This window comes from Syngnathus floridae, chromosome 5, assembly GCF_059516105.1.
Source record: "Syngnathus floridae isolate MCC-2025c chromosome 5, RoL_Sflo_1.0, whole genome shotgun sequence".
NCBI lineage: Eukaryota > Metazoa > Chordata > Actinopteri > Syngnathiformes > Syngnathidae > Syngnathus > Syngnathus floridae.
The window spans coordinates 12,595,153-12,614,320 of record NC_142417.1 but is presented as its reverse complement, the minus strand read 5'-3'; the positions used below and the strand labels follow the sequence as shown (position 1 = coordinate 12,614,320).

The 19,168-nt window shown below is 39.4% G+C and overlaps 1 protein-coding gene across 9 annotated transcripts in view; it reads right to left on the bottom strand.

The window, feature by feature from the left end:
• fbrsl1 (fibrosin-like 1) overlaps window positions 1-19,168 on the bottom strand; it is a 222,553-nt gene that overhangs the window by 166,477 nt on the left and 36,908 nt on the right. For all 9 annotated transcript variants that reach the window (XM_088375374.1, XM_088375380.1, XM_088375372.1 and 6 more), the window contains exon 2: window positions 7,624-7,842. In XM_088375374.1, the coding sequence (XP_088231500.1) occupies window positions 7,624-7,842 (219 nt within the window). The remainder of the gene's footprint in view (window positions 1-7,623; window positions 7,843-19,168) is intronic.

Genomic DNA, 19,168 nt, shown 5'->3' with positions numbered 1-19,168 from the left:
GTTCCGGCGGGATTTCATTATCTCCGAAGCTGATATTTTCATGGCAATATGCTGGCTATGGTCACATTAAGCCTCCATTACAAGACACTGCAGGAAACATGTTGATGGAACCTGCAAAAGACCCACCCCTCCAGGGCTCAATATTGCAAATCCAGCCAGGCAGACTTCAACTCGAATGCAAAGATGGCAGAGGTGGGGGGGAATTGTGGCTGATATTTTCCCCTCCATGTTTTTCCGAATGGGAACAGCGACCCCCAATGGACGATATTGGGCAACTTGGTAACAGGCTAAGGCGTTATATAACTCAGCAACACATTGCATGTGAGATGTGCGGTTTACAAGCAGCAGGGGTCAGTATCGTACCACGGCAAATCAGTTTTAACAAAGAACAGTAGCTGCAAAGGATCACATCTGTCTCTGTGACACATCTAATCCCATTTAATCCATCTGAGTTAATGTCCAGTTTTGCTGGTTGCAATGCCCCTCTAGACACAGGGTTACTAAAACAAGGGCAGGAGCCACAGCAGATCCAATTAATGTGAGAGTCAAATGGGCTGAAGTGGCAAAGATGACACTTACATGGTTAGATGCTGCCTTATATGTGATAATTTCATCACCGCAAGAAAGGCACTGGCACAGAGAAAGTGAATGTTTAAATAAACAAACACACAGTGAGTGTGAGTAAGCAATGTGCAAAAGATGTTGAACAGGCACACTCGTGCAAAAACACATTTGTCAAACCAAGCGGCAATTAAAAGCTGATAATTGAAGCGCTAATTACGTTAAACAAATTGATGCAGATCTAACAAGGAGAAAATCGGGTTTCCCATATGATGGTGGAGAGCAACACGAAGTGTGAAACAGCACATCTGCAAACAACAGCTGTGACACTGTGACATATATCAAAATTGCCTAGTATCAAGTTCTGAATGGCTGGTCTGTCAATGTTTTTCCATTTAAAAAAAAAAGACTGAAAAGAAAATCAAGTATGTATTGGGAGTTATATTGCAGATTTTTTCAAATCGATATTGCTGCGATGAAAGCCAGGTCGATATCGACTCATCTCTGGTGATGTCATTGATTTTTCTTTTCAGACATTCGAGAATGAAAGAATGCTTGGCAATATAGTCACTGAGAATAGACATCTTATAAACAAATTGATAGAGAATCATAAATAACACCAAACGGCATCAGCTGTTTACAAGGGCTGGGTTAATACCCACCTACTGTTGTGTAATGTTTGCACAATTTGACCAAACGGGGAAACCTGTCCTAGTCTTGAGACCACCGTAGGAACGACCCTCGCATGGTGGGGATTTACCACGTTTGCAAATAATCATTAACATCTGTGGGCAGTAGAATAATTTCCTGCTTTCCTTGGAGTTTGAAATTTCAGGTCAAAAAGTTTTTTTTTCTTCTCCTAAATCCCGCTCAAGCCTATTTTCTTCTGCTTTAATGGTCACTCTTACTTACCAAAGCAACATATTCGGAAAAAGAAGACCGTTTAAATCAATTATGGTGACAGTCAATCCTCTCATCTTTTGCTGTAAGCGGCTCTCTGCCTTCTCATCAAGAAGGGCAAAAACGTATAATGAGCAACTACTTGACATGAAGCTCTGAACAAATAATGTTTCGTTGACTAGTCGAGTAGCCTCTGCAACCCCTAATACAGGGGTGGACAAGCCGTGACTCCAGAGTCACTCTTTGACCCTTCTGCTGTGGCTCTCTGTGACTTTGGGAAAGAAAATAACATGTTCAATTCAGGCCTATTGTTTTTGTAAAAATTAATATTAATAGTCTTCTCCGTAAAGACTCTCATTTTGGAGGAACCAAACATGAAAGCAAACTCACCAAATTTTGTACAAAACAAATTGATATTTTAAAGTGGCCATACACGAATGCAAAAAAAAAAAAAAAAAAGAAGTTTGTAGCGCCCCCTTAGATTGGTTTATCGGAGCCCTGTCCCGGTGCGATGAAAACTGGAGGTTAGCAAGTGAGTTATGATTATTTGAGTAATTTTGGCCCATTTTTCACACCAACAGGGGGTCATACTTTGGCTTCGTTCTCCGACTCGGTTGACCTGATTGACTTCAAACGTCGGCTCACTTGCCTGGTGTGGTTTTTGCAGGCAACCGACACACTGCTTTTGAAAACGGTTATATTTGCATGTTTTGCTGCTTTAAGACATTCTCTATGAAATTGATGCTGTCATTTCCGTCAGTGCAAATCACAACATTTGGCAACCATTTTAATGCTCTGTAGTGGACTTTGTGTATGGATGTTTTTGATGAAAACTGTTGAGAATAAAACATGAGCTCATTTGTACTCCAGCCTGAACTGTGATAACCAGCTCTTGAGAGAGCCTTTGTAGGCACCTCTGATACTTAACATTACACAACGCATATTATTCTGTGCTGCACTACAATGATCATGTAAATCATGAGGCTTGATTTTAATGAAGAGTCTCTCCCCGCTGTCTTCTCTTATTAAATGTCTACCGGGGGCAGTGTACGTATCAGTTGCCATAGTTACATGTTTTGCACCTGATACAAAACTGATATGATGTAGCCCGGGTGGTTTCACTTTTAATAAATTAGGTAAATAAAGAAAGTAATCACAAGGACCCTGCCAGCCAAGCACAAAGAAATAATGTCTCCACACATACTACATATATTATGGCTAAAACCTCCCCACTACGGGCAAAGTCTCATAACCACAGAAAAATATGCATCTGATGTAAGTGTAGGATTGAAATCACGATAAAAATAATATTGGCAATCTGTTCGTCACGTATCCTGGAGAATTCTGTTTCTCAATCTAATGCCAGCATAGTGTGCTCGCTATCGAGCATGACCATGGATCTCTGCTAATTTAATGTTCTCGAGCTTATTCATCCCTTGAGCTTTTGCTCTGAGCTAGCGCTGAAATATCTCAATGATTATGGCTAGTTGTCTGTGACACTGTAGATGTGTGCGTGTGTGTGGATCAAGTGCCTTGCATGTCTTTTCATTAATCACTGCTCTCTGTTCCATGCAGTATTCACCCGAAAAAGCACAGCAGGCACAGATATTGTCTGACTTCAACAGTTTTTTTCCCTGCTTAACTGATGTATCTTTGTCTTTCTTCCCATCTCCCAGTCTTGTGTCTATGAGCCTGAAGGACAATACTGTAATGAAATTCATAGACACTATTTCTGGCGTATGAATGTTATTTGAGTCGCAAGTTCTTGTCACATTAAATTTCCAGGGAAAAATGTTGAACTTAAAACAGGAGAAGTTGATCTCTCTTTACAGCTCTAAGAGCTTTCGCTGTTCTGTGAAGACAGTCACTCATATTGCATGAGAGTATAATTGCAAGCGGTCTATTTTCTAGTTTAACCTAAAGGATTGTAAAGTATTTATATTGGATTATATTGATGATATTGGATGTAGGATTGATACAGTCGCCATACATTTGGAAGCATACAATTTTCAAAAATGTCTAGGTAATATATAGTCAGAAAAAAGTAAGACTTCCGGAAACTGCAGGGAGCCTCCAAAGAAAAGCATTACAAAAGTTGTACAATTAATAACTATGGTAAAAACCCCTATGATATTAGTATGTCCGAGGAGTTTAAATCGCCATCATTCATGAGCATAACATCTTAAGACCTCAATGTACGTCACAAGAAGTGAAGAAAAATCAAGAGTGGCTGTTTCACATTTTCTTTGCCCATTGTGTAACACTTCTCCCCCCGAAGGAAAAAAGAGAAAATGTGTCATAGTTGTGCACAAGGGCAGCTTGACAGTTCGGACTGTACTCTTACAACTGGCATTTGATTGCGATAAAAAAAAAATTCAAAATCATATATTCAACAAATTAACTGACTCATGCAGGTGAATTTTGAGTCACGCTTTCTCTCCAGCACAGCCTCCGCCCCAACTACTGACATGCTCTCCCTATTATTGTGTCTTCTAATAACGCTCTTAGTTAAATTGCAGTTCAATCCTTGTGCTACAAAAGTGCAGGCCTCCTTTATGAGGTTACCACTTACGGGCTTTTCAAGCCCGTAATTAAATCAAGGAGGTGAAATTTCCAGGTGATCTAATAGTAGGTGCATCGCAAGATATTGTTTTAATTCCTTTATGAGAGCCGCAGGCCATTTGACCTGGAGGGATTGAATGAAAAATAATGTATGACTTATCAGAGTCTGAAAGTCTCATACGCATGTGGAATTAAAGCCTCTGAGCTACAACAGGCCAAATAATGTAAAAACATCACAGGGGCAATATACACAAATCACGTCGTAAACAGTGATGCGAAAGCGCTTATTTTGAGCCTTGAGAAACTCGGTACGATTGTAAAAACACAATAATATAATCCAGGGTAATCAATAAATCAAATGTTTACAGGTGGCATACAAAAATGTTGGCAAATTTACAGAAAACACGATGCTACAAAAGCATTAAAATACCCTTTGTTCAGAGAAGACTCCAAGTTTAGTGAATCTGACTCATGGTGCAGATTGACTTGATCAACAAGTGAAATGTGCTGCAGGCACATGAATGTGGCTAGAAATGGGCTCTGAGTATCCTGAGCTGAGCTGCACCCACTCAGGCGCCATGCCAAGCAACAGCACGCCTCGCAGTATCAGTCATCCTGATCACACTCCCCAACTGCCAATGGCCACTAGTGCTCTTGCATTCATCATAGCTCTCAAGCCACCCCTTTTTGTCCACAGGCTGAACTTGTAGTGAGAGGTTTGCCCGAGGGAGGGTTGGAATAATAGAGTATGGTGTCTGGAGGGTTTTCAAATGTAACATTGTTAGTGTGGGGCAGCGTGTGTGTAGCGTAGCACTAATGGACAACAGTGGTGTGTGTGTGTGTGCGTGCGTGTGTGTCGCTTATGCGGGTCAGCGTTATGTGTTATTCATAGCTCGATTGAAGCGTGTTGAAGGTCAAAGGCATGACGCTGAGTATCCTGCAAGCATCTTTTTACAGCAAGCATAAAACATTACAATTACATCTATTCGGTGCTGGGATCCAAATTAAGCTTTGGTCACATCTTTTTACAAGACTTGCATTCAAAATGTATTATCCCTTAAAATGCCTATTACAAATGACTGTGATTGGATGTTAGCATGCAGGGTGCATGATGCAGCTCGCCGGCCTGAGTTAGACTGACTGTGACAATACCTAAAGCAATACCTGACTTGGATGTAGCACAAATCCCCCCAAATGAAAGATGAAAGTCTGCAATTAAAGCACATCTGTTTCCTTTCAGAAGAAATCTAGTATGCTGGTGTTTATAGTCAAAAAGATGACAATTGTGCATGTTCATGGCCTGTGAATAACGAGTTGAGCTCATTCACACATAATTATCATGAGATTGAGAGTAATAATACAGATAATCATTCCTCTCTCCATATTAAATATGAATTATGACATCCCAGTCTATGTGCACATCTCATTTATGGCAATAGCTTGATGTCCTGACAAGAATGTTTTCTATGATTTAAAATGCACTGTACAGATAGATGTGATTTAGTCATTGCAGTCTATTTGATCTTTCCGAGAGCCACAATTCTGTCAGCTTGATATGTCTATTTAGTACAAGGGTGTCAAATTAATTTTTGTCGCGGGCCCTATCATAGTTTTCTTCGGAGGGCCATTATGACTGTCAAAGCCTTATATTGTATACAGTATACGTAAGTTACACAACAAACTGATGAATAATTAGCTTGAAAGTCAGAGTAGTAAAAACTGTTAAAATATTTTAAAAAACAAATGGAATTAAAAATTGCTAGCAATAACTAAATTTTTAATTTAGTATTGACACATGAAGTTGATGCACAATTTGTCTTTGCGGGCCACATAAAATGATGTATTTGCCCACCGGGCCTTGAGTTTGACACCTTTGACTTAGGACAAACTAAATATTGCAGCCAAACCAATTTGCAGTCATGTTACCTTCCCCAGGGACTATACGAGATATTTTTATCTGAGGAAGAGGCTCAGAGTCTACATTATTAGTTGTTTTATTTTGTTGGCTTTTTCTGCTCTAATTCCCCTCCTCCTCAATAGAACGTTGGTGGATAATGGTCTCAGACAGGAACTTGAAAACATCCGTCCATTTAAACAAGTTGTTAACAGTGACAGGCTATCTCTCACGGGAACAGTGACAGGGCCTTTCTGCATAAACACACTTCAGCAGTCAGTAGTGGTGGGAGAAACAATCCATTCTTAGATGCATTGCGATGCAGATTATGAATTCCATTTTACCTACGCAAGGGCCGTGGGCGTGCTGGTGCCTATACCAACTGTCTTGAAATTACAATTATGAAAACAAATTAAACTTTCAATAATTGATTAGTAAAAAATGTAAGATTTACAGAAATTAAAAATAAAATGTCTGGGGCTTTATTCCATTCTGAAAAGGTCCTAAGTATGAAACCAGACAAACTGTTTTCCCTCGCCCGGATATAGGTCACTGGTGACCCCAACTTTGGAGCCAGTTTGGTGATTGACTTAATCGGACCATGCCAGTGAAGAAAAAGGGGATGGATGGATGGATGGATGGATGGATGGATGGATGGATGGATGGATGGATGGATGGATGGATGGATGGATGGATGGATGGATGGATGGATGGATGGATGGATGGATGGATGGATGGATGGATGGATGGATGGATGGATGGATGGATGGATGGATGGATGGATGGATGGATGGATGGATGGGTGTCCATACGAGAGTATAGACTCGGATGGATGGATGGATGGATGGATGGATGGATGGATGGATGGATGGATGGATGGATGGATGGATGGATGGATGGATGGATGGATGGATGGATGGATGGATGGATGGATGGATGGATGGATGGATGGATGGATGGATGGATGGATGGATGGATGGATGGATGGATAAAAATAAAATGTGATGGCATGTGGCAATATACTGATTGACTGGGTAAATAAAGGTTAAATAAAGAAATAAAAACATGTAGTTGGTACATGAGCAGTATAGCACATAAGCTATTCAGTTAATTTTGGGTGACTGAAAATGTGCATCCAGGTGTGTGTTCTGCTCCTCCTTGTAGGTTCTCTTGCAAAATGAATACATATTGACGTCAGTCAACTGCATCATGTGATGCAAAACCAAACCCATCCACACTACAAGTCTGACAATATTTATCTCATCTCATGTCTGGTTGGGGCTCCAATAGGTGACTTCCTTGCATATCAGCGACATCACAGCAATACGAACGCATGAACACGATGATGCAAAGAATAACATTCACTGGTGATCACCTTGCCAAGCCCCGCCAAGAAAATTCATGTTTACTTGATAGTAAAATAGCCTAAAGCATGTTATCCTAACATGTGACCAAATTAAAAGTCTCCCTGTAAATTTGGGAAAGGCTGGCCTCAAAGGGACAAAGCCGTGTCATGGGGTAGGACCTTATCTAAAGAGACTTATTAGTAGTAGCATTAACTCAGTCTGAAACAATCTGGTTTTGGGACAAGATTTGGGGACCATATGGTGACTAGTTCACATGAAAAATACCTTCCCTGTATGTAGTGCAGAACCGCCAAGTTTTTGCAAATGCCCACGTAAAAATCTGAAGAAGAGGACACTGACCATTTTGTTCTTCTTGGAATATGTTTTTTTGAGCAGCCTCTCATTCATCCTCTCCTGCTCTCGCTGTGCATGATGAAAAAATCTATTCTCCAGTGGATCGACAATGGGCTGAACATTCTCCTCTTCCTCTTCCACCTCCTCATCTTCCTTGGGCCGTTTCACGACCCTTTTCTCCTTCCACCGCTCCTTCTCTTGTGTTTTCAGAAGGCCCGTTTTCTTCTGGGAAAAAAAGACGGAGAGCACATTAGTAACCTTGATAAAATAACAATGCCGTGTGAGGACATGACCTTTTAACGAAATCATTCAGCTAGAGAATGAAACACATGTTCCAATGACTATAATTGTTATCTTGGTATATCAAACTAAATATTTCATTCAAGTGTCATGACATTGCGCATTTGTAACTAAAAATGTGTCGCTCATAATCGTGTGTGATAAGTTCATCAAATTAAGTTTATTCAGCCATTCCATAAATTCAATGTGAATTCAATGAACCGGAATAACTAATGTACATTGCAGGAATCTTATACGATCTGAAGAGGAATAAAGACAATGATAACAGCAGTAAGGAAGTTAATAACTGTAAAACGGCAAGCTGCAAACAGTCCGATTTAGTATTTGCTTCAACAAAGCAAGAAATCACTTGAGCAGAAAGCTACCATAATCAGTATCTCTCTAAAGTCATGGTTAATCCTGTCAACAGCAGAACAATGCTTTACTGGAGCCATAATCATTTTATGGCTGTGATATAATGAGCTTATGATATGAACTGAAAGTCTGCTTCTTACACACTACGAAAATACACTCGCGCTACACTTACACTGACTGTGACCAAGCCAGTTCCCTTAACTAATCATTCCTTTCACGCCTCAGTCACGGCCTGCTTAGAAATGCCGTTTGTTTATTGGAATTCAAACACTATTTGTAACAGTCGGGTGTCTTACATGATAGTTTTCCCCTCAAACTCACCCCCTGAAATATTGTTAGTCGTGATTGGTCTAATTATCTTCATCTAGCAGGCTATGATGTGTCAAGCTGTCATTGTTGTTTTCCGTGGAGTAAAAGTGCAATATATCATACTGAGAGTTTGCCACTCTTATTTTGTCAATTAGGGTAACTACAAATATGAGTACAACAATACATACTGTATATTTTTTAAATGTATACAATTCCAAATGGGACTGAACATTTTTTTACCCCATAGGTGGATCCTCTACCAGGAATTTAGTTCTACACAAATATTTAAACATGTGGTCACTGATGATCTTATGCATATGGATAACATCTCTCCCCAATATCAGAGCAGCAATTCAAAAATCACTCTGGTTGCCATTAATGTAATTTGGCTCTTACAGAGAATTGAGTCGAGAGCAAAATGGAAACCACTTGTGACCCTCAGACTTAAGCTCATCGTGTAATGACCTACATTATTCATTCAGAAAGGCTGAGAGCAAAGTAACAAAGCTTTACCACAAGCAATTATTGTGTTTCTAAGGAAAGGGTGTCATGCATTACAGATTTATATTAATTATAAGTGATCATACGCTAATCATTACAGATTTACCTCATCTATATAAATACGCAACATTATTACATACATATTCTGAATTATTCATGTGTACCACTCACCCCACATTCCAGTGCACTTCTAATGCCTGCATAAGACCATAGAGAAGCAATAATGTACAATGAGTCAGTTCCTATCTGATGTGTTCAGGCAGAACAAAATAGCACTTTATATGGAAGAAAGGGTGCCAGATTATGGTCAAAGAGAATTATTATTATATGAGCAGGAGGAGGTACACTCCAGCAGCAGCATCTATTCATTGTCTGTACCACTGAACTTGTTCAGGGTGACAGGGAAGCTGCAGTCTCTTCGAGCTGGCAAGGTACGCCATGGACTGATTGGCAGTCAATCACAGGACTGACACATAGAGAGAGACAACCATTCACACTCAGATCCACACGAGTGGGCAATTTAGAGTTGTCAACAAACCTAACATAGTGCATATATATTTTATGACTGCAGGAAAATGTCAGAAAAATTGACAAAACACACACACACACATACATAACATAAAAAAAAACATAACACAACATAAAAAAAGAACATACAAACGACGCAAACTTATAAGGCCTGAGTAGACTTTTCGGGGCCCTATTTTGCTTCCCAGGCACAAGACTAGTGCAAAGTACCGTATTTTTCGCACTATAACGCGCACCTTCAATGAATGGCCCATTTTAAAACTTTGTCCATATACAAGGCACACCGGATTATAAGGCACACCTTCAATGAATGGTCCATTTTAAAACTTTGTCCATATAAAGGATATATACATTTGGCCCACGAGCCGGACTTTGGACACGCCTGCTCTAGTGGCTCAATATTGGTTGATATATAAGGCACACCTGATTATAAGGCGCACTGCCGGCTTTTGAAAAAATTTGAGGTTTTTAGGTGCGCCTTATAGTGTGGAAAATACGGTAGTGTAAATGTGGGCATGAGTGGCATTTTCTTTATTTTGGTACTTTGCTGGACTTTGCGCTGGTAGAATCGGCCGTTTGAAACTTTGTGAAATGGATGGAAGGAAGTAGTTTTATCCCAACCAATTCGTGTGGCGTGCCTCATTTTCATCAAAGTCAGGGTGTGAACTAATTGTATCCCTATAGCATGCACAACAGAAGAGACAACGTTACTCTCAACACAGTATTTAGGAAATGTGGTCCAGCACAAATGTCCACTTCTGCTTCATGGTGCAAGTGGGATTAAATTAAAATAAAATGTAAAGTCAATACTGTTACTCAAAACAATTTTGCAGATTCATGAACAATTGTGAATCTCCCTTAGTCGATTTCAATTCAGGCGATGGCAGATTGGGTTAACAAACAGATGAGGGAGACAAGAAAAACTAGATAAGGAGAGGGTACAAAAGACCTCTCAACTACTTTGACCTAATTATGTTGCTCTGGCAACAGTACAGGAGATCACTCTGGCTGAAGAAAGACAAAAAAAAAATCTGCAAAGATTTCATAAAGGCAACAAAAGGATGTACGACTATGTGTGGCTTTACCATTGCTGGTGACTTCATGTCCACAGTGCAGAACCAGCTCAGAAAAAATAAGCTTAGAGCTTTCTGCAAAGAGGAATGTCAACAGCACTGAAGTTATTTGCAAGGATTGTTCACGAGGCATGAAAAAAGCATCAGCCAGAAGAATCTAAAAAATGAGCCTAGTGTAAGGAAAACAAAAGTGAATATAAATTCCCCTTTTGGGAGAAATGTGTTTTACATCCATTTTTTCACAATTCAAATCAAGTTGAATAAAGTGAGTGTAAATTTAGATTACGCTCCCTAATGGCACATAATAGTGCCTGTAGAAAGCAATGCACTTTTAGCATGTAGCACATTTTCTGACGTAAGCCATTATTCAAATCATACGCTGCAATCAGCACATCTCTCTCACATTAAAGATGTGTTGTGCCAATTTTCCTCACACTGAAACAGTTGCCACATGTCTTGTAACATGTGTCCGAATCAAGGATTGCATCATAATTATAATTTCAAACAGCCCTGTTTAGAGCAGTAATTTTTGGTCAGGGTAACCACTGCTCACCCCCACCACCACCCTTCTATTGTCCAGCGTGAGTTTGGCTTTGCATTACCATGATGGCTCCTGATAAACAGCACAGCAAAATGTGGACTTGTACTTAGAGCAAGAGGGGACTCCTGCAAATCACAGATTAAACAAGATGTTACTGACTGGTCAGGAAAGAACTTTATACAATATTGCTCTGTGGTTCTTTCTCACGTAGGTCAAGTTCACATGGTGGCTACCGTATTTTCCAGACTATAAGTTGCTCCGGAGTACAAGTCGCACCAGCCATAAAATGCATAATAAAGAAGAAAAAGACATGTATAAGGCGCAGTGGAGTATTTCACATTTTTGGGGGAAATTTATTTGATAAAATCCAACACCAAGAACAGATGTCGACTTGAAAGGCAATTTAAAGTAAAAATAGAATAGAGGCAACAACAGGCTGAATAATTGTATGGTATGCTAACATTACATGACACATAAACAATGAGCTGAGAACGTGCCTGGCAAGTTAACATATTAAGACTTACTCAAATAACTATAGCATAAATAACATGCTAACAAGTTTACCAAACCATCCGTGTCACTCCAAATCACTAAATCCAAGGAAATTTTCATCCTCTGTGTCACTTCTAAACAACTCCGCTAACACCGGATGTAGACGATGCGGCTCTTCCCCTTTTATGTCACTTACGTCAGACTCATCGTCAGTTGCAGTTCCAATTATTCTACAAGCCTAGAGCGCCCTCTTTCGGTTTTGTGCGAATATAACGTGTGTAATGATATAATAATGTGTTAATAATTTCACACATAAGTTGCTCCTGAGTATAAGTCGCACCCCTGGCCAAACTATGAAAAAATAAGTGACGCATAGTCCAGAAAATAGGGTATATACTTGTGACTGGTACCATATGGCAATGTGTGTGATAATTATCAGAATCTAAGACTAAGAGCAAAAACTGGGCCTGGGGATGAATTGTTAAAAACTGGGGTATCAATAAACTTCACCATTTAGAGTTCGGTTAATGGTGTTGCTGGAATTAATCAAATCAATGTTCAGTGTATTTAGGCTGTATAAGCTATAGGCTATATGTTTTGCAACTTATACTTCTCTGATCTTGTTTTCAAACTGCAATGAAATGATTTATATTTGTGTAAGATGCATTTTCACAATCGGAGGCGAGCCATCTCACCGTCATGCACGAGAGGCACATCATGGACATTCCTTTAAAGTTTTTATATTCTTCATTTATATTCAGCATCACAAAAAGGAGGCAACTCAAAAACAGACACTTTTCTCCTCTACATGCAAAAACTTAGAGTGAACTTTTCCAAATACTCAACAAAATGATAGCATTCGCTCTGCAATATTGCAGCACTGAAAATAAAGTACTGAAAGGCGATACATGACAACAGAGAGTAAGAAATGTGTTACCAGTAGCAACAGAACAGCAAAGCCTACTTGTGTAACTCAATTACGATACAAGGCGCATGTTGTTTCTAGTCATATGAGAGTTTTCATTATGAGAAATCCCCACTGTGACACAACACAGTGGCAAACAGCAACAGTGTCTCAAGGGATACACTTCAGCACATCAGACTTTTAGGGAATTTAATAGCAGAGAAAATGCAACTGACTTTAGTCTTCCATCACCACTGACACTTTTTAGATGTCTGAAGAGTAAGTACATGGATTTATTGCTCGCTTGTCAGACTGATTGTGTACACATTACAGCAGCTCAGGGACTTGTCATGTTTTTAGACAGGATTGATTTTTATCATGCAGTCCCAGCCAAGCACACAAGCACGTAGACACCAAAGCATACTTTTACCAGCGGATGCTGCTGTCAGGTGCATCAAACAACCCTTTGATTAAGACACTCATTACCCCTCCTCCCTGTCTCACTCAAAGCACATAATCAGTGGCTTACACCAGCGAGAGAGAGAAAAAAAAAAACACATTGTGTGTCAAAAGGCTTATCAGCCTGTGAACAAGAGAAGGCTGACTTTTCGTCAGTGATCAATGTTGAATAATGGGCCTGCAAGAAGATTAAATGAAGTACATCCTTTTTAACTTTTGTTAATCAATGCCGTATATGTTCCTGTTCATTTGACTTTACAAGTAAGGGGGTCTGTGAGTGGATGCTTATTTAATCAATAATATAGTTACTTGCAATGCATTATGCGGGAGTGACGAAAGAAGCAAGATGATTAAAGTGTGTTTGACTAATTTGATTATTTATATAACTGGCAGTAGAAACATAACATATTGTGGTGTCATGAACTGTTTCGCATTTTATTGTTGAATGTTGCTGTAGACAGAGAAGTACTTCGGAGTACTGTAATGTACGAGCCCGTAAACGCTCCACTTGCTCGTGAAGTGACGTCGCAACCACAGTAGCGATTTCCCCTAAGCCTCTGTTAAAAGTGATCAGTAGTACTTGACCACAAAATAATTAGGGTAAATTGCAAATATTGCATATGACACATTGGCAAAAACTCCAACTTCAAATAACAATAACATGTGAGATAACACAATATTGACTTGGCTAAGGTCAACTAAATGAGCTTGCAACATTGAATCACAACCTGTTGCTTCTTGCCAGACCTTGGCATAGCCATAGCAAACACACTACATGTACTATTAACTAGAGATGAAAATGAGTACCTAGTTATTACATATAGAAATAAACTAACCATAAGTTTTAGAATTTGTTTTAAGTCTGAGTCACACACCCTCGACACCACTTCATAATAAACTCACTGATCTGATTTATTCCCCCCATGCCTCTCCAAAAAAATCAGTTTTGTCCACAGTTTAAATAAGGCCCTCCATGGAGACAGATTGCTGTGAGTAGAAAGACATTGTGACCAATATGTCCTGTGAACCTGCCACCCACTGTCACAAGAGGCCCCCTGCTTGCTACTGGGCCCACACACCGCAGCCCAAAATACAGTCGGGTGTCATTTCGAACGGCTTTCTCCACACGCACACACTCTCCAGGGAGAGGAAGTGTTGCCTTGGCAACTCTTATCCCTACCGATGGTGACTAACATACATTTCAATAAAAACAATCAGTTCCACATATTTCCAAACTGACTGAATTTTGTCAGGAAAATGAGACAGCAGAGACGGAAATTGCACATATGAAGAGTGCAATTTAGATTTTTATTTTTCCTTGCATTATTTAATTTTCTGTCAGTTTGACAGACATTGTAATTTCTGTTCACTGAAATACCAAATGAAAAAATAAGATCCTTTCTTAATATTTACAAAGGGTAACAGAAGTGTTTGATTTTTAGCTGAGGAAGGTCTAAACTGACTCAGACAACTGAAGAATTTCAGCTACAGTCAAAGAAGAGGCAGGATTACTTGGAAATGGTCCTGTGTCCATCTAAAGAAAATACCTTCTCTTCTTCACAAATCTGTGTATGATCCTGTCTAAGGAAAACAGGTTAAATATAGATGATTGAGGCCTCACCAAATATATTGTGAAATCTTTACTCCTAAGTAAAAAATACTACCATACACCCTACAAACATTTAGTTTTGTAATTGTCTCAGTTACATCTATTTTGTCCTTTAATCCCTAAAAATTATAAATGTCACAGCATTCTGTTATATGTCATTCATCACAGGATTTATAGGACTAATGGTTGTAACTAGAAATATAAAAGAATCACTTGCAGTATTTGTGTCATGTTCTTTCAGTATGCATCTCTGACGGAACTTCAAGAGAAAAAGCCCCTCCCTGAGTAATCCAGGTATGAACCTTAAAAATCAATCATTCCACCAGCTATTACATTCATGTACAATTAGTCATAAGAAAATCAGAGTCAGAAAACAGGGAAGAAATGTGAATTTAAACATTTCCAGGTAAGATGTACTTAACAGGATCAATTCGTGCAAGAAACATAAAAACAATGACCAACATGGGGAGACAGTGGATGCAGGCCTGTCGGCATTCGCGATTATGGCGCTCTGAGATCTTAAATGGAAAGAGAACACAGGGGAGGAGAAGAAAAAAAAATGTTGCGGCTCTAACTACTCTCCTTGATTTGAGTCTATAAAAAAAGCCTCAGCACAGACAGCATACATAACGGTAATTGCAGTGGTCTGCATGCTTTTTTATCAAATTCAATTTCAGTTCAATTGAATTCACTTTTATTTACAGTATGTAATGTTGCATCAAATAACTACGGAACTATTCTTAGGCTCAGTACAACCTCTCTAGAATCCCTTGCTGCCTTTATCAACAGATCAAGTCAAATCACCCATGAGAAAACAATAGGTGAAAATCTCGAAAGAAAAAACTTCAAGCTAACCCAAACTTCAGTGCAGAGTGGCCATCTGCCACTACTAACTGGGTTGAGATAAATAGGAACTGAGAACAAGCAACATTTCTCATACCGCAATTGACGGAACAAAATTTTCCAACGCATTTCCGAATTCCCGTGAGAGTTTCTCTGAGAGGCAAGAAATCATGTAGAGGGTGGTTTATATCATAGACGGAACATCTTGTAAACCATCTGTTCGACTGCATTCCACAATTGGTGCGTACATATTTATTGTGGTCCCAAAACTCTCACGTTATTCAACTATAATAATGTTACAGAGACAATGTTGAGAATCTTGTTATATTAAATTGTGACAGCCTAAATGTAATATATTAATAGAATGCGTTACTTTTCTAACAGCAGTCGTGACTTTTATTACGCGTTACTCGCAAAACAAGAGTTCATCATATTATCCAGTATTGACAAAACACAAACAGGAAGAAGATTATAGTAGACATCATCTCAAATATCATCTGGCTGGTTATGCTCCTTGACCAGAGTGCTTTTTGGAAAACAACAGGTCAAACAGTAAAACAATTACCCTGGCAACTCATCAACCAGAGGCCAACAGCAATACAATTACCGCCAGGTAGTGACATACAAGTGAGCAGAGTGTTTGGCTCTGCATGTAACAATGCTTGCAGTATAATTGTGCCCTGCCGAGTGCACTCTAATCCTGTGTTTAACAGGTACAGTAGCGGATGGGATGAGAGAGTGGGGGAAAAAAGAGAAAGGTATTGCCAAAGGCCTTGGAATGGAGCCATTTCATCAGGCGGGAGAGAGAGAAACATATTCAAAGGGTGTCAAGAGGAAAGAGATGTCTGCAGTCAAGGCTGGCAATGCAACCACCTGACAACTCATTCCAAAGGAATAGGCAGAGACTAAGAGCCTGATTCTGTCGCAAACTTGATCTTAAGCAGGCCGCACGTGCAGTTTGTTACAGTTAGTTACTCAATTCAGCATTTTTGGATCTTTGCCCATCCATCCATCCATCCATCCATCCATCCAGGGCCGGAGATGGAATCAAACTCGCCGAACCTTGAGGCGGACGTGCTAACCAGTCCTCCACCAGGCTGCCCTTTTTGGATCTTTGTAAAATATCGAACTTATACTAGTAAATCACAAATGTTTGTATGGCGTGCAGTACCAGGACAATTAATTGGTGAAATTGTCACAAGGAATTAGCACTGTTACAAAAAATAAATGGACTATGTAAATCTAACAAGTTGCTACCTTAATTTTGTTAATGTATAATTCACTGCAAGCAAAGCATGATTTACGTTAAGTAGCCACCTATTTACATTGCATAATGCCACATTTTCATTCTCATCTATATTAAATGAACAGCTGGCAAGGCACTTTTATAAAGCTGCATATTCTCCTCATTTACATATACAAAGTGAATGACTTAATGAACATTTAAAACACCTCCAGGACAGCAAGCCCACACATTCCAGAATCACATTTGTATATACTGAATGATTAATGAAGTTTTCTTAATTTGTGATTTGAGTAACTCATTAAATAGATGCACTCTTATTAAGTCATTTGGATTGATGGATATGTTCCAGTAACTGCATTTACGACAACAGCCTGCGGGGAAAGTGGCAAGTTTAAAACTCATATATACGTACATTGGTAAAATGTTCATATTCCATCTAGCTCCTCGGCTGATTTCTATGAAGCCCTTAAAGCGGCATGAAACGAAAAAAATGAAAAAATCAGACCCCCCCCGGGGGTCTGCAGATATTAGTCATATTTCAACAAAACCATATAATTGAATGACTGATAAATTTGATTTAATAATAATAATTATTATTATTATACATCAATAATGTATGCACATGGACTTATCGCAAAGACTCTCTTTAACTTTAACAACCTAGGCTAAACGATCTGACATACACAAGGATTTAGTCTTTCCGTACACTTCCTTGACACCAATTACTACTTTCCCATTAGCCAGGTTAGGTGCAATCTTGTAGCATCGACAGTAGAGACAAAGCATGTAAAAACCAAATAGGTGTTCAGGCATTTCAGGTTCACGTTCCTTCAATGCACCTGTATCCCTGTCTCAGAAACCAAGTAGGTCTGAATAATGTGTCTGATAGCAGATTACAGCATTTAATGTACTGTATTTCTTCTGGTTGCTATTACCAAACTGAAATAAGGATTTCAAGTCGTGAATATGAGGTGCATTTTTGCTGACAGCAATTTTCTGCACAAAATGTTGCTGCATCTTTATATGTTTCACATGCTACATATACGCCTGCTTCCTCTCAGAATCACCCAGCTGCGCGCCTCCCGTGTCCTAGCCTTCCCCGTAATGAGGAGTGATCCATTTCCCTCTCGTGGAGGAAAGACATGTTTATACAGCTCCTGCTCACAGGCAGCAAGAGGAGAAAAACTGATTACAGAGGCACTCTGGTCAAATGTCAACACAACGCTGCACAAGTAGAGACACACATCAAACGCTGCAGTAAGAGTGCGAATAGACGGCTAGTGCTTAGTGAAACAGCTAATAGCAAACAACCTTGGAGTTTACAAATAGAGGAATTTCCTCTGTTGTTGACCTTGCAAAACCCCCAGAGGACCGTGTGTGTCTTACTGTGGTACATACACTGAGCTAAATTAACTTGTACCATGACAAAGCACTGAAAAATGGACCGCAAGAAGTAAAAAAAATGAACCGTGTGTCAAATCTCCATGTGGCTGCCTGATGAAGCCCTAAACAAGAGGGCAGCATGGTTGTTGCAGGGACAGCAATTCATTACAAGAGCCCCCCTATCTGAGAAAATTAAGAGCAGGGGGGCTAACTGTGATTCATCTTGCTGAACAGGCAGAAAACAAGCACAGACAGCAATGTCCAGTCCCTGTGAAGCCTTAACTGTGAGGTCGTGAGGAGGACTGTCTGAAAATTGCAAATTGTCCCTAACAAAACCATAATTATTTTTGATGCGAGAGCTACATCAAACATCCTGGATTGAGAAAGAAAAAAAAAAAAATCATCACAAAGAATCCTCTAAGTTGTCAAAAGGAAATAAATGATGAGGAATTTTTTTTCAATTTTTATTGCCATACTTGTTCAACAGCGGAATCCAGGGCTGTTTTTTTTTTTGCGTGCCTCTCGAAGTAATGAGGTTGATAACATCAGTCAAGTGTGCATTTACTGTGATCAGTACACATTAGTCCCTCGTATTTTCAACCCAAATATAGTGTGGAATATTATAAATACACTTAAAAGCTGATGTGCATCTGCAAGTGCCAGTGTCATTTAGTCGTTAGTGTCGCAATAATTACAATAAACGGGGATGTATGCAGAAATTCAAACATCTAACATGGAAAAAAAACAATAAATAAACACTCTCGGACTTGACTTGTATAAAAGTGGCCTACATTTTAAAAACATCTGGAAAAATCTTAAGTTGAACATTTTATAAATAATAGTTTTCACCAATGGAGCATTACAATAAAGAAAGCAGCGCATAAATGCTAAATTCTGTTAAGTCCAATCACTTCAGGGTGAGAATAATAATAGCAGCTAATCAACACTCCTTGGACCTACATTTTATGCTCGAGGCATACTGGTGATTTAGACCATCTGCTTAACTGGA